The sequence below is a fragment of the Scatophagus argus genome, chromosome 4 (assembly GCF_020382885.2).
Source record: "Scatophagus argus isolate fScaArg1 chromosome 4, fScaArg1.pri, whole genome shotgun sequence".
Lineage (NCBI taxonomy): Eukaryota > Metazoa > Chordata > Actinopteri > Scatophagidae > Scatophagus > Scatophagus argus.
The window spans coordinates 9577461-9590897 of NC_058496.1; the positions used below are offsets into that span (position 1 = coordinate 9577461).

Sequence of the window (13437 nt, forward strand, 5' to 3'; positions counted from 1 at the left end):
CTCTCCCTCACACACAGAGACACACACACACACACACTCTTCATTCTTCATGGTTTAAATGTGTACAGTTGTGTCCACTAGCCAATGACTGATCTCTGTGAGATTCAGCCAAGTTGTTTCACAGTGACCACAGAATGTCATGGCTGGTCTGAGCTGTCTCCACGGAGACATACGGATGATGTCTTTTGGTGCTGGCATGTTCTGACCAAACATGACTTTTTCACTGTAATGAATGACGCGTTCAGTGGACTCAAGGGTTGTTTACTCCACCCGATTTTGTTTTTTTGTTAAAATAATTTTAGTCAATGGTGCAACAAGTAAAATATATAAATAACAGGAAATTAGTTGATGAGCAGCATGCACCACATGACATTGATATCCACAGTGAATGAGTGTCCATATGTTATATCAAATTATTGTGAAGCAGATGATTATATTATTGTCACTCTTTCCTGGACTCAGACCTGGACAAAACTGGGTTTAAAATGTTAAGCTTGATTTAAATATTGTTTCAATCCTTTCAAACTTTGCGATATTCTTTTGTCCAGGTCCGCCCTCTCTACCTCTTGTTCTTGGGCAGCTGCAGATCACTGACACTACAGTGCTTCTTCTTCTTCTTCTTCTTCTTCCTCAAGCACAGTGGTGCAGCTTGAGTGATTGGAGTGATGAGCAGGGCGTCCAATAAGGACTGAGACACAGCCATCTCTGGGAGACTGCTCTGATAAGTTTTTCTGACAGCGTGATGACATATAGAGGGAGAAAGGAGTTGGAGGATGGAAGGGAAATCATGAAGGAACCAAGAAGAAGTCACACTATTTACCTTGCTTGCACTGGACTGTGGTGCTCAGCGTTTGTGTTTTGTGTGGGCTGTTTGGGGGCGCTGGGGGTGAGAGGAGGGGGTGGGGGAGCTGCTCTGGGCAGGAAGTCCAGAGGACTTAACAGGAGCTCTCTCCTTTTACAAACAGCAGATAACAGCAGAGGACAGCCAAAGTGAACTCAGAAAAAACGAAAAAAACAACAATGTTGTTTCATCAAATGTGTAAATTTGTCGTTCCTGCAACATTTAAGTAAAAATCCCAATCAAACTGTACCTGACTGGCTTGGTAGAAAGATGAAGGTGTGCTGACATATGAGGTGGGGTATTGAGTTGGACAGGGAAACTGAGAGGACGGAAAGAGGACACGCAGACAGCACAGACATCACAGATTGGACATACAGTTTGAAAAGAGAAGTTTACTACATGCGCTCAGTTATTAGAATTGCTCTGTAGCACCTGTGCTCAGGAGAAAGGTCAAACAGAGCCTGTGCTGCCTTCAGAGACTCTGTAGCCCGGCTATGTAATTTGTGCTCATCACCGTCACCATCAGTCACACCGTCACTGGACGTGAACTTTTCTGAGTCTATGCTGCCCCCTAGTGGTGTCACAGGAGAATTGCTGGACCAAGGCAAAAAAAGGAAACAATCATTCTGACTACAGTTAAAATCTTTTTGGACCTATTATGGACTTTACTGTCAGCTTTTATAAAACATCCAAAGCTCAGTGTACCTTTCAGCTGTGCACATTGGAAGGCTTGTTGGGTCTGTAACTGAACTATCTGAAGCAGCTGGTCTATGGACAGGGACAGGATCACTGGAAGATTCTGGTGTTTGGTTTAGAAGCAATGAAGATTCACTACCATGCGACAAGTGTAGCCCTTGAGAAGGCAATACACAAAAAACTGGTAAAGACGAAGCTGGAGAGTGGGTACAAACAGGACTTGGTCCAAGAAAATGTGAAATGCTGGCTTGCAAAAATGTTGCATCCGGAGAAGTGTTGTTTAGCTTTTGGGCTTGAGATGATGGTGTTTGGCTTGGGGTCAGACCAGTGTACATTAAAGGTACCAGCACTGGAGCTAATGGATGGTTTATGTTGGACAAATGTGTTGGATGTATTTGACAAAACATATCAAACGAACTTGAATAGGCCATTGGGAAGGAAACTAAGTGATGAGGTGCTGTTGATGATACATCTTTCTGTTGATGTTCAGTTTTAAAGGGGCTGCCAGGTTTAGAAACGAGGACATAGTTGGGGATTGGAGCACCCTCCTGTTGTTGACTGGCTGATGAGCCTGCCATCTGTGACTGTGGTTGGTGTGTGATCATGCGATCAGATTCTTCATCGTTCAGTCCACTGAAAGCTGAGGGTGAAAGCCCTACTTGGTCAGAGGACGGATGTGTTGGAGATCTGTTGCTGGAAGATAACAGATAGTAGAGTGTAAAAGTTCAGAGTGTTGTTTTTTAAAATACATTTTCAATAAACATAATTTATATTGGAGATGAAGTTTGTCGGAGGTGCAAAAAAGATCAGTAAATGTGAAATCAGTGTTATAGCTTGCAATCTCTCAGCATTTAAATTTAAATTATTGAACACTGGTTTCTATTCCTGTACTCATCAGACTAGAAGTGGTCAGTTAGTTGGTGTGATTAAGTCTTTAATCTGACTGTTGTTTTATTAAAAAGTGAGCACCGTGTTGCCAGGATGATTTAAGGTGACAGGTGAAGTGTTGAAAAAAAAGGGTGCCACTAGTTTATAAGATGATTTATACCTGTCCTCACCACAGTTTGTCTCAGATTCAGTGAGACAGCTGGAACAGGAAAAAGTGAAGGAGCTAAGGAAGCAGGGGAGGAAGGGAAGGAAAGAAAGGAGACACCAGCAACAGAGAGAAAAGAAAACAAGAAAAAATGCAATCATTTTATTCGCTACAATAATGAATGAATAGTTTTTCAAACTCAAAACAAAGAAGAGAAATTTCAGCCACTAGATGTCCAGCTATTTTCAAAATGTATCACTATTACAGTTCAAGTGAACATAATCTGCAGTGAGTAAACATGGGGATGAAGTAAATGTAAAGGCACTAGAGAAATATTTTACATATCAAGGGCTTCAAAGTAATACCTTTGCACTGCAAGCCATTTTTAGCATTTATACAGTCACTTCACACACCATCAAAGCTAAATAACATGTTCACTGTAAAGAGCCATCCTTACATGCATATTCCTTATACCATACAAATTTCTTACAGCACCAGTCCGGACTGTTACATCCCAGCAGCATACTGTAGCATAAGCTGACAGTTTATATATATACTGTACATCCACACGACAAGTTGAAATCTCTTCCCATATTTCAGATGCCACCATATTGAAAGGCAGTGTGTTTAGAACATAGTTTTAATGTGAGCAGATACAACAGGTGTAAACAAGCCATTAAAGGTTTTTAAATAGTTTTGAAGAGTCTTTTGTAACGTGTAGTCACACGACAACCCAAATAACATGAAGGAACATACAGAACTGCCCTTTGCATTGAGTGCAGTCTCACAGAAAGCAGGACCGGATACTTTCAAAGATCACAGGAATAGACTCCTTCCTTCAAACCACACACTTCTCTGCTTTTGTGCAGCAGTCAGTGAAGATGAGACAACACTGTGGTGATGTAGTGGAAAGAGTTGCAGTTCTTTTTTATGTGCTTCTCTCTTATTAACTATAGGGCAGATCTCCACAGCAGGATGCAGAGTTTGTATATTTCTAAATTTAAAATTTCTGTTTATCTTCATGTTGTTCCATGTTTTAGAATGAATATACAGCAGACTAAATGTTGTCAGTACAACACTCAGTAGGGCAACCCGGTTGCTTGAGTGACTGTGTCTACAATATGTAGTATGCAAAGTCAGTACATTGTATGTGCTGTAGTGAAAAATATATGTATTGTTGTGAAGAGATAGGCAGAGATGCTGTATGTTCAAATTTCCTCAGATTACTTGATTAAATCCTTTAGAAATTTAGACTTTAAATTAAAAAAAAAACAAACTTGTCTTCCACATTTTCCCATCTTTATTAATTTGGGAAATAATGCCAAAACCATACAAGAATGCAGCTGATAACAAACAAATTTCCTGTAGGTTTTAGGCTCTGAACTTCATCCTAACCTTCCAATTTAATGTTTAGCGTATGAAGATACCTCCTTAATCATGAAATTACTTCTGTATACACAGAGAGGAGCATACAAAGAATTTAATCAAACTCAAATTTGTGAATAATGAGATGAGAAGAGGTAAACACTGATAAAAGGGACTATTTATGCATTTTACAATGTAGCTTTAAAAATGAAATCAATGGAGTGCCAGAGTCACACATAATTAAAGGTCTGAATGAGGCCAGTGCAGTGCAGGCAGATAACAGTGAAGGACAAGCCCACACACACACACACACACACACACACACACACACACACACTGGGAGAGAGTCAGAGAGAGACTCCAACAGTTTGTTTGCAAGTTCATACTCCGACATCCTTTTGCTTTATTTCCTTTATGCCCATCAGTCCATGAGCCTTCAACAGTCACATTCATGAGCAACCACCTACAGAAGTCAAACTGATGGAGTGCACACATATATAGGTAGACAAACACACACACACACACACACACACACACACACACACACACACACACACAGACGCACAGTCGTGTTTCCATCACTTCTGAGCACATTGCATAAACTTACACTCATTTTCTGCAGGCTTAACCACCACCTAACCCTAACAATAAACATTACTTGCCTAATCCTAAGTCTTACCTTAGCCTGACCCTAACTTCAGCCTAAACCTCAACCTAACTGTAAAGCAAAGCTTCACCTTAATATGTAATGATTTAGGTTGTAGGGACTTGCATTTTACCTCCATAAGTAAGGCAGGTCCTCACAATTTGACTGTGTAAACAGATTTTTGTCCCCACGACTACAGGAATACACGTCCACACATACACATACACACACACACGCACACTGCACACTGTCTACTGGACATTGAGGGTGCGAGCGGACACTCCGTGGTGCCAGTCTCTCAGCTCGTTGTACTTGGGGCCAATCACCAACCGAGTGGTTGTCTTGTTCGCTCTGCCGTTAAGAAGAGAAGAAAAGAAGAGAAAAACATACCAGAAGAGAGAGAAAAGAAGGATTTAGGGAAAGTAGAGCAGCTGGCCTGCAGTCTACAATGCGATTCACTGTGAGCCATGCCACAATGCAACCTTGATGATACAGTCACAACTGTACAAACAAGAAGCTGATGATACACACATTTTGATGGGATGGAGTTTTGCTGTCATCTTCGGAAAATGACAGAATTCAATACAAAGACAGAAAGAAAGTGAACTGGATGGAGTACCTGCAGAACTCCTGTCTCTTCATGAGCAAGATCAGAATGCAGCCCATGAATCATGACCAGTACTGAAATGATGAATTCATTGGACCATAAAGCCACACAACAACAGCCACAGACAGCACAAATGTCTGCACGTTAACATGATCACACGCACACGGTGATCAAATCTATTGCCACAAACCAGCAACAGCAATGGACGGCCAATGGATCACATCACAGCAAGAACACCGCAGTCCGACCACGACTGCCAGCATCACAGTCACAGGTTATACAACATGCAGCACTGCAAGGCTGTCACATCCACCAACCAAATGCACAAACAACCATTAGGAGCACACAAACCATCATATCAAGCTGCACTTTGATTGGTGGGCACAGATGAAAACATTTCAAGTTTTCAACAATCTGAGAAGAGAATTTAATCAAAACTGCTTTCTGAACTTTGGGAGCTGAAAGAACGGACGTTCTGTACAGTGCACAGATGTCTGGCTTTTGACTTAAGGGCTCAAATGTGATCCACTCTGTGCTGTCTAGACAGAAGGAGCCCGCACAGCTTCAATACTACTGCCAGAACTGCGCCACACATATCTGAAGTCATATTTTCTCTTTCTCCATAAATATAAGCCTTACTTACAGGCATCCAGTTCCTTGGGTTAAAGATCATATTTTATAAATTATATAATGTTACTCCACACAATGCACATACTCATTCAAACAACAACAAACAAAGGTGATAATAGAAATCTAGGGCTATTAAAACCACAGTCAGCATTTTTATTGTCATGCACTTACTTTGCCTTCTTGGCTCTGTCACCTTCCTCTTCTTGAACTACAAGGGAAAGAATAAAAACGAGTGTGAGTTCATTAGGAAAATAATGTGGTGCTTTACTGAGCTTCCACCCATCCTTTAGCTATACCCGCTTCATCTGTGCAGGGTCGTGTGATGGCTGGAGCCCAGCTGACAACGGGCAGGAGGCGGGGTACACCCTGACATCGCAGGGTCAACACACAAAGGCACACAACCACACACTCTCACACCTAGGAGCAATATAGAGTAGCCAATTAACTTAAGGTGCATGTTTTCGGATTGCGGTAGGAAGCTGAAGTATGGAAAAACCCACGCAGGCACGGGGAGAACATGCAAACTCCACACTGAGGGGCCCAGACCGGGATTCGAACCTGGAACCCTCTTGCTGTGAGACAACAGTGCTAACCACTGCATCGCCGTGCCGCCCTTTCACCAAGCTTTTGATTTAGAAATGAATGATACAGTACACAGTAAGCATCATAGTTGTGGTATGTTTGAGTGCCCTCCTGTGTGGTGCCCCGTGCTCTGACGGGAAGAGGTCAGTCTATGCACACATCGCCACTGTGTGCTCTTCAGTAACCCACCATTCTCGGTGCCAGTGATCTGAGCCAGAATCTTGAAAGATCTGGACTGGGTGGTGCCGGTGCGGGGGCGCCAGTCCTCTGTGTCCTCCATTATGCGCTTCCTGCTGGCATCAGCATGAGTGGGCACATGGTAAAAATGTATGTCTGTGTCCACAACGTGTTTCCTGGGAACTCTGGAAGAACAGGATGGATGACATCAGCAAATACATTTTTAATTTTACATTCTCCGGCTCATAACTGATCAAAGCAACAGAGATGTAATTTCCTTTGAGGTATCTTACCCTATTAAAATGAAAAGCAGAAATAATTTTGCAGGATTCTATAAAACATTTTATATTGTATATCTGCTACTGTGAGTAGGCCATATATAACTCTGTCCATCAGAGTGTGTGGTGAGACAAAGTCATGCTTAGTCTTTTTAGGAGGTTAATTCCAACCATTATTTTAAATGGATATAAAGTACATGTATCGGATGCAGTTGACACACAAAAAGTCAGTTAAGGGAACGGTATCAAACTGTCAGATGTTTAGACTGCAGGGGAAAAAAAATCACAGCACAATTTGTTAAATGCATTTGGTGTCTATGTCCGAACTAATCTGATACCTTGGCGGTGGAGGTTTTCTTGAAAATCAGTGACAGAGAAACACGAGGACAGAAGAAAACAGAATTACACTGGATAAAGACAAGAAAGACTAAAACAGTGACATTCGTGACAGTCATAAGGAGACAGTCATAAAGGAGACACTGCAGAATTATCTGAAATGACTTACTTCAAAATACTTTGAGGTCCACTACAGGGAAAGAAGAGGGAGAGATACAACTATGAGGAGCTAATTAAATTCTAAAAAAAAAAAAATAATAATTAAAGGAAACAAGCTGACAGTAGAATATAGTAGTGGTTAAAAAATAAAAGAAAGAAAGAAAAGAAAAAAAAAGGATCTATCACAACTCCCAAGGCATGCAAAACCCAGAGCCAAAACATTAATGGAGACATTTGATTGAATGAGGTTGAGAAGTCAGTTCTATTTTCAGCCACATGGTGGTGCTGCTGAATTGTCTAGATTCGTAGAGTATATTCATTCATAACTTGGAGTGTTTGCAAAGAATTTTATTAAAAGGGGTTTTTTTTTGCTTTGATGAAAGTGCAGCATAATTATGATTTAACGTGTGGTTTGTGTGACTGTATGAACAGTGAATTTGTGTATCCGCAAGCTTCCTTAGCAACAGGGTGCTGACAGACTTGTTCCTAACTAGCTGTCAATAAATCACATCTTAGGACAAACACACACACACACACATACACACAGAGGCACATTGAAGACTTTTCAGGCGCTGCTGTCAATAAATCACTTATAAATACACACACCCACCAACGCCCTCAGCTTGCACGGTGAATAGACTGATTTATGAGTGTCTCTCAACGCATTCTTGTCACAGCAGAAACTATGTGGATGTGGGAGTGTTGACAGCTCTATGTGAGCCTGGTCACGCACTTACAGTTATACTGTAAGTGTCTGACAATATGGTGTGTGTGTGTGACAATATCTATATAGTTGAGGTAAAAATGTACTGTAGTCTAAGCATATTGTATCACATACAAAATCGAGTGCTGCAGTTGTAATATGAACATGAAATATAAAACATGCTATCAGTAATAACATGCTGTACAATTACAGTACAATTGCATGCAGATACGACTATAAAATAAACACACAGCTACAGAGAGAGATGGATGAGTGAAAAGGACGGCAGGCAGTCAAGCACTCATAACCTGACGTGCTATAAAGACTAACTTTGTGACTGGAGGAGCTGCTGCAGTCTGCAAAGCAGAAAAACAGGGATTGAAAGGAGAAAGAGCAGAGAAAACTGACATGTTCAAATCTGTGATGTTTCAATAGTAAAAATAAATCCCCTCTGAAACGAACCACACGGCTCATTTACAGCATGCAAACAAGCAAACAAGAGGCAAAGATGGACACATGCACTACTGTCTCATACCGTCACCTCAGCCACAAACAAATACTCAAAGACTAACTAACTAAATAGACTGACTGTTCCTAATTCTACAGAGATGTTAGAGTGAAAAGGGATTTTGGAGAGCAAATAGCACAATACATATCCTGGAACTTGATCTCCCAAAAGGCTGAAAAAAGGTTAAAAAAGTGCATTGATATGTTTACATAAAGAAAGCAAGTCAAAGCTAAGCAAGCACTAAAGACAGATACAGAAGATAAAGTATTCTTTGCTATTGAATGTCATCTGTGATAGTAGGGGAAGGCTGTGCATCCAGCTGAAATGCAGCTTGTGTGTCCATGCGTGTATGCACGGCTGCATGGTGTAAGATTATATTGTGCAGATCGCCGGCGCCTGCTGAGTCTCACAGAAAGAGAAACCACTTTTGTCAGCGCTCGCCTGAAGAAATAGCACAGAGAGGATAGAAACATGAACATGGAAGGAGAAATTCTGAGTCACAAAAGGAACCTACTCAGTGCATTTGGTATCTTGAGTGCAGTAAATCAAACAGATCCATGTATGCGTAATTATTTTGAATCACTAAAAGAATGAATGAACAAGTGAATGAAAACTTTCTTACTGAAGGAGTGTCAGTCTGTCAAGAGACTGTGAAAGCTTGAGTTACCAATGCCAGCCATATATACACAGCATATTCATACCATCAGAGCATAGTTATTATTTATTATGCTTTTAAGAGAAAGGAGAGTTGGGGTTGATAAACAACCAAGTGGGGGAATTGGATGATGATGGACGGATTAAAAGTGAGAAGAAAGATGGGAACAGACAGCTTGGGCGTGAGGGAAGTCAGTCAGTTTTCCATCACAAGAACCAAGCTATTAAATGTTTTCCAATACAGAACTGCCCTTCCTAAGTTCCTACGGTAAATAAATGATGTATTAAAACACTCCAGTTTGCTTACATATCCGTGTTTCCAGACTGGTAGTTTCAGTTCTGTAACATGACACAGTATACAAATAACTGACAGTATTTCTGTTTGGCAGCTGTCACTTTTTAGCATTATAACAAACAGCACTCACAAACAGAGCCAATTAGGCTTGTCTTGCTAATTCAAGCCACGGATCTGAATACTGTGTGCAACAGAGTACAGTATTACACTTTGTTTTTTTTAAAAAAAAGTTTTTCTCTTCTAAACAAAACACCGACAGACATGTGAGTCTGATTTAATGATGTGGAAGAGCTTTGAAAATCACTTCCAAGATGTCAAGAATCCAAGTCGGAGTCTGGCGAGCCTGATCACAGGGCTGCATGGAATAAACAAACTTTAAAATAGGCTTGGAAAAACTTTGCAAATCATAACAGAAATATTTTTTTGTAAACTTTATACTTGTCTGGTGGAAAAAGAAACTAAGCACAGACAGACTTCAGAAGTTAACAGTGATATAGTTCATTTCATTTTCTTTCTAAAACTAACAAGGTCCATATTTGATGCATATGCTGTTGGATGCAAATGTTTCAAAATATATTTTCTAAAATCGAACTAATCTACAGCCCCCACCCAGAAACAGTAGAAAATTTATAATAATCACATAGTACGTATTGGATAGCTTGAACAAAACCAAGCAGGAGAAAGTCAAGAGGTAGATAAAATAGAGATAATTAATTCATTTGTTTGATTGGCTGGAGACATCGCCACTCACCCATTCAAATGCAAAGGCAAGGCTCCACCCTGACTCTCCAACAGGCCCCGCCTCTGGCCCATGGCCACTTCACATGCGTTCTCAGTGGAGTAGAGGTTGATTGGTGTGTTATACACTGATGGCTGGGGTGGAATGAGGACAGGAGGGGAGGAGGAGGAGGAGGAAGAGGATGGGTAAGAGGCAGGAGGTGGAGGAGGAGGAGGAGGACTGGTGTGGGAGGAGGAGGGGGAGGAGGAGGGGGAGGATGAGGAGGCTCGAGTGAAGGCAGAGGATGGGGACGGGATGAAGGGAGCAAAATGGGACTGTGAAGGAGTGTATTCACGCTCTGTTCCATAGCCCCAGTAAGGTCTGGGGGCCTTGTTGTAGAGGTCAGTGGAGGGACTGGAGGAGTGAGGGAGGGGATTGGCTGGTGGAGGTGGATGAGTGAGAGCCACTGGCTTTATGATGTCTGATCTGTCGTCCTAGTGCCATGAGAGAAGAGCATGCAGATACAAACGAAAAACAAATCACGACACAGCACAAGGTATACTGATGCCTCTCAGGTGATGATTTATGAATCATAGTTTTTATTTTGTATAAAGTTTATGATTTGTGCTTATAAAGAGGTTTGATTCAATTGAAAAGTTAGAAAAATCAATTAATTTAGTCCTTGTAAATTGTCAGGGAACAAAGAAGCATCAATATACTTAACTGTTGTTCACAGTAAATGCACACTCAGACGAGCACAACCAGAAAAAAAATTATTAATCAGGATAAAAATGGTTTTCATGCAGCAAAAATGGGTGTTTGTCATCGTTTCAGAAGGGTGTAGAAACTAAATAAGCACTTAAAACTCTTAAAACACGATACCCCATGTGAATTATTTTCCTTCTTTTCATGTCAGCGTAATGAATTAGTCAGCGTTTTTGTTGTGGAGTTGCTCCACAGTTTGTGTATTACAAAGGCTTTTGGTTTTTCTCTAAGTGAACAAAACTTATCTAAATTGCAAAATAATTTGCAGTCAAGACCCGACAAGAATAAAATGACAGGATTTCAGAATAATGATGAAATTGGTTAAAGTATCTTTTAAACGTTGCTTTTGACAAGTCATTTCCTGGCGTGTCATGTCATCATCTTAATAAAACAGTTTATTAAATATTTTCTAATTATTTTGTATCCAAAAATAGACATGCAGTGCACTCAAGTGCACATAATTTTGTGTTCTTTCCATGATATGCTGTCTTACAGTACCTTTGGTGCCACAGGAGGAGGTTTAGGAACACTGGAGGCCCTGGAAAAATGGAGGAAGAAGCAAAGAGAGAATGCATGAGTTATGATTGCAAAACCCGAATTACTTGTCAAGTGATTTTTTTTTTTTTTGAAAAGGTCTGCTTTTGATATCTGAAAATGTGTCATTAGCCAACACAAGCCTTTCAAAAGTGTACTGATATTTATGGAGCCATTCAAAACGTTCAGATCTTAGTGAGGTTGAGCGGAACTGTGGTTATGGTGAATTACATCTAAACCTGAGTTTTGAGCTTAGAAACCAACATGAAGAGGTTTCTGTCATCAGCTGTGGGAAACTCCAAAAGAGTCTTGCTGTGTCTGTGTGTCAGACTATGAAACTTAAGTTGCCAGAGCCGAAAACTGTGGTGCCTTTCAGAGTATGTGTGCCTCTAAAGGCAGCTGTTTTTAGTCTTTAAAGGATTGAATCAAACTGATACTCTTGATGCCACATTGAGCCATGAACTCCCCTAAAGGTCATCTGGGGAACATGCCTGCAATATTCACACAGTTAAATTTAATCTGAAGTGACTTTAGCTTAGCAGTTCATCCTCAAATCTATCTTACTGAGATATTGTTTTGAACTGTTTTCAGCGTTCTGAGGTGCCCCACTCACATGGTTTATTGATATTGATGCATTAGAATATTGGTACAAAATCAACTGAAACTAATACTCTAAAGCAGCTACAGATGAACCCTTGTTAAATATTGAAAAGAGAGGATTTTCTCAATAAGAACAGCAAGTAGTGGACACATATGGAACACATGAATGTAACTCAAATGCTTCTTCAGTATATCATAACATCAGAGTATGATATGAGGGCTAAAATACATGAGTTAATGCAAATCAAAGGTTAAGTAAACTGTGGAGTAACTGAAGACGAGTAAATGTCAGCAGTCTCACATTCTGTTCAGTGCAGTCTTTCGAGACACTTCCTCAGGGAGGTTCATGTCCTTCACCACTGTCAATTTCAGCTCGAAACACACCGGTCTGCACATACAGCTACTCACATGCTCAGGTTTATCCTCTCCTTCCTCAGCAGTTTTGGACTGCCAACATGAGGGTCTCTAAATGATATTAACACCAGAAGCAGGAGGAAATCAAAATTACTCTACAATTCAACTGACCTGACACAGCAACAGGTCAGGGAAAAGCTATTTTCAGCAGTCAAACAGCAACTCTCTGTGCTTGGTGTACTTTTTATCTCCCCATGTCCAACCACGAGAACAAACAAAACAGTAGGGGAGGTGATGAACAGAGTTAAATATCTGTAAGGGCTTTTCTGCCCTGAAGAGGGCCTCCCAGGCTGTCTTTACTGATAAAATACTGAGATATGAAAGGCTAAAGATGGCTATTTGACAGTTGTAGTAATGAATGAATGTCGGATTTGCAAGCTGCCTTAACAGAGAGCTCGACCACAAACAGAAGAACCCTCCACCCCCACATGAGCAAGTGTTTAAAGTTGAGACAATTAAACTTCACCTGTTTTTTGTCTCAGTATGGCAATGGGAGCAGTATGACTGCCCTGTGGGTTTCCTGAGACATACTGCACTGTCAACAGTCCAACATGAACCCAACTAGTGCAAAGTATTCACTGACATCAGAGATGATCTGAGGACGGCAAGCATCTCCATTGCGTAACCAATGGCATGGACATGTGTGGGGTACATAGAGTAAGAGGGCGGATGGAGAACACCAGGGTATCAAATAGTTATTTTAAACACGTCATCATCATCATCCCTGGGTGCCGTAGCCTCGATTACACTGCAGCTATAACTGGAAACATCAACGTGGAAATGTGTTGGGGTCATATGGTGAGAAGGAGGGAAAAAAGACGCCTGCTAGAAAGTGAATGAGAACCAGAGTTTAATTTAACTCAGAGGCTTTTGAATTTTTTCTCTGGGGATTCACA

General features: G+C 40.9%; 1 protein-coding gene across 6 annotated transcripts in view; it reads right to left on the bottom strand.

Annotated features, from left to right (window-relative positions):
- Nucleotides 1-13437, bottom strand: part of pdlim5a (PDZ and LIM domain 5a) — a 54788-nt gene that overhangs the window by 11843 nt on the left and 29508 nt on the right. For 2 of the 6 annotated variants that reach the window (XM_046387561.1, XM_046387562.1), the window contains 10 exons: nucleotides 11492-11531; nucleotides 10262-10722; nucleotides 6590-6762; nucleotides 5990-6026; nucleotides 2586-2648; nucleotides 1547-2230; nucleotides 1274-1435; nucleotides 1092-1160; nucleotides 821-952; nucleotides 564-731 (listed from right to left, as the gene is read on the bottom strand). In XM_046387561.1, coding sequence (XP_046243517.1) covers nucleotides 564-731; nucleotides 821-952; nucleotides 1092-1160; nucleotides 1274-1435; nucleotides 1547-2230; nucleotides 2586-2648; nucleotides 5990-6026; nucleotides 6590-6762; nucleotides 10262-10722; nucleotides 11492-11531 — 1989 coding nt within the window. Of the gene's footprint in view, nucleotides 1-563; nucleotides 732-820; nucleotides 953-1091; nucleotides 1161-1273; nucleotides 1436-1546; nucleotides 2231-2585; nucleotides 2649-5989; nucleotides 6027-6589; nucleotides 6763-7193; nucleotides 7212-7360; nucleotides 7382-8383; nucleotides 8410-10261; nucleotides 10723-11491; nucleotides 11532-13437 lie in introns of all 6 variants that reach the window. The other 4 variants (XM_046387564.1, XM_046387565.1, XM_046387563.1 and 1 more) reach the window with 4 other exon arrangements.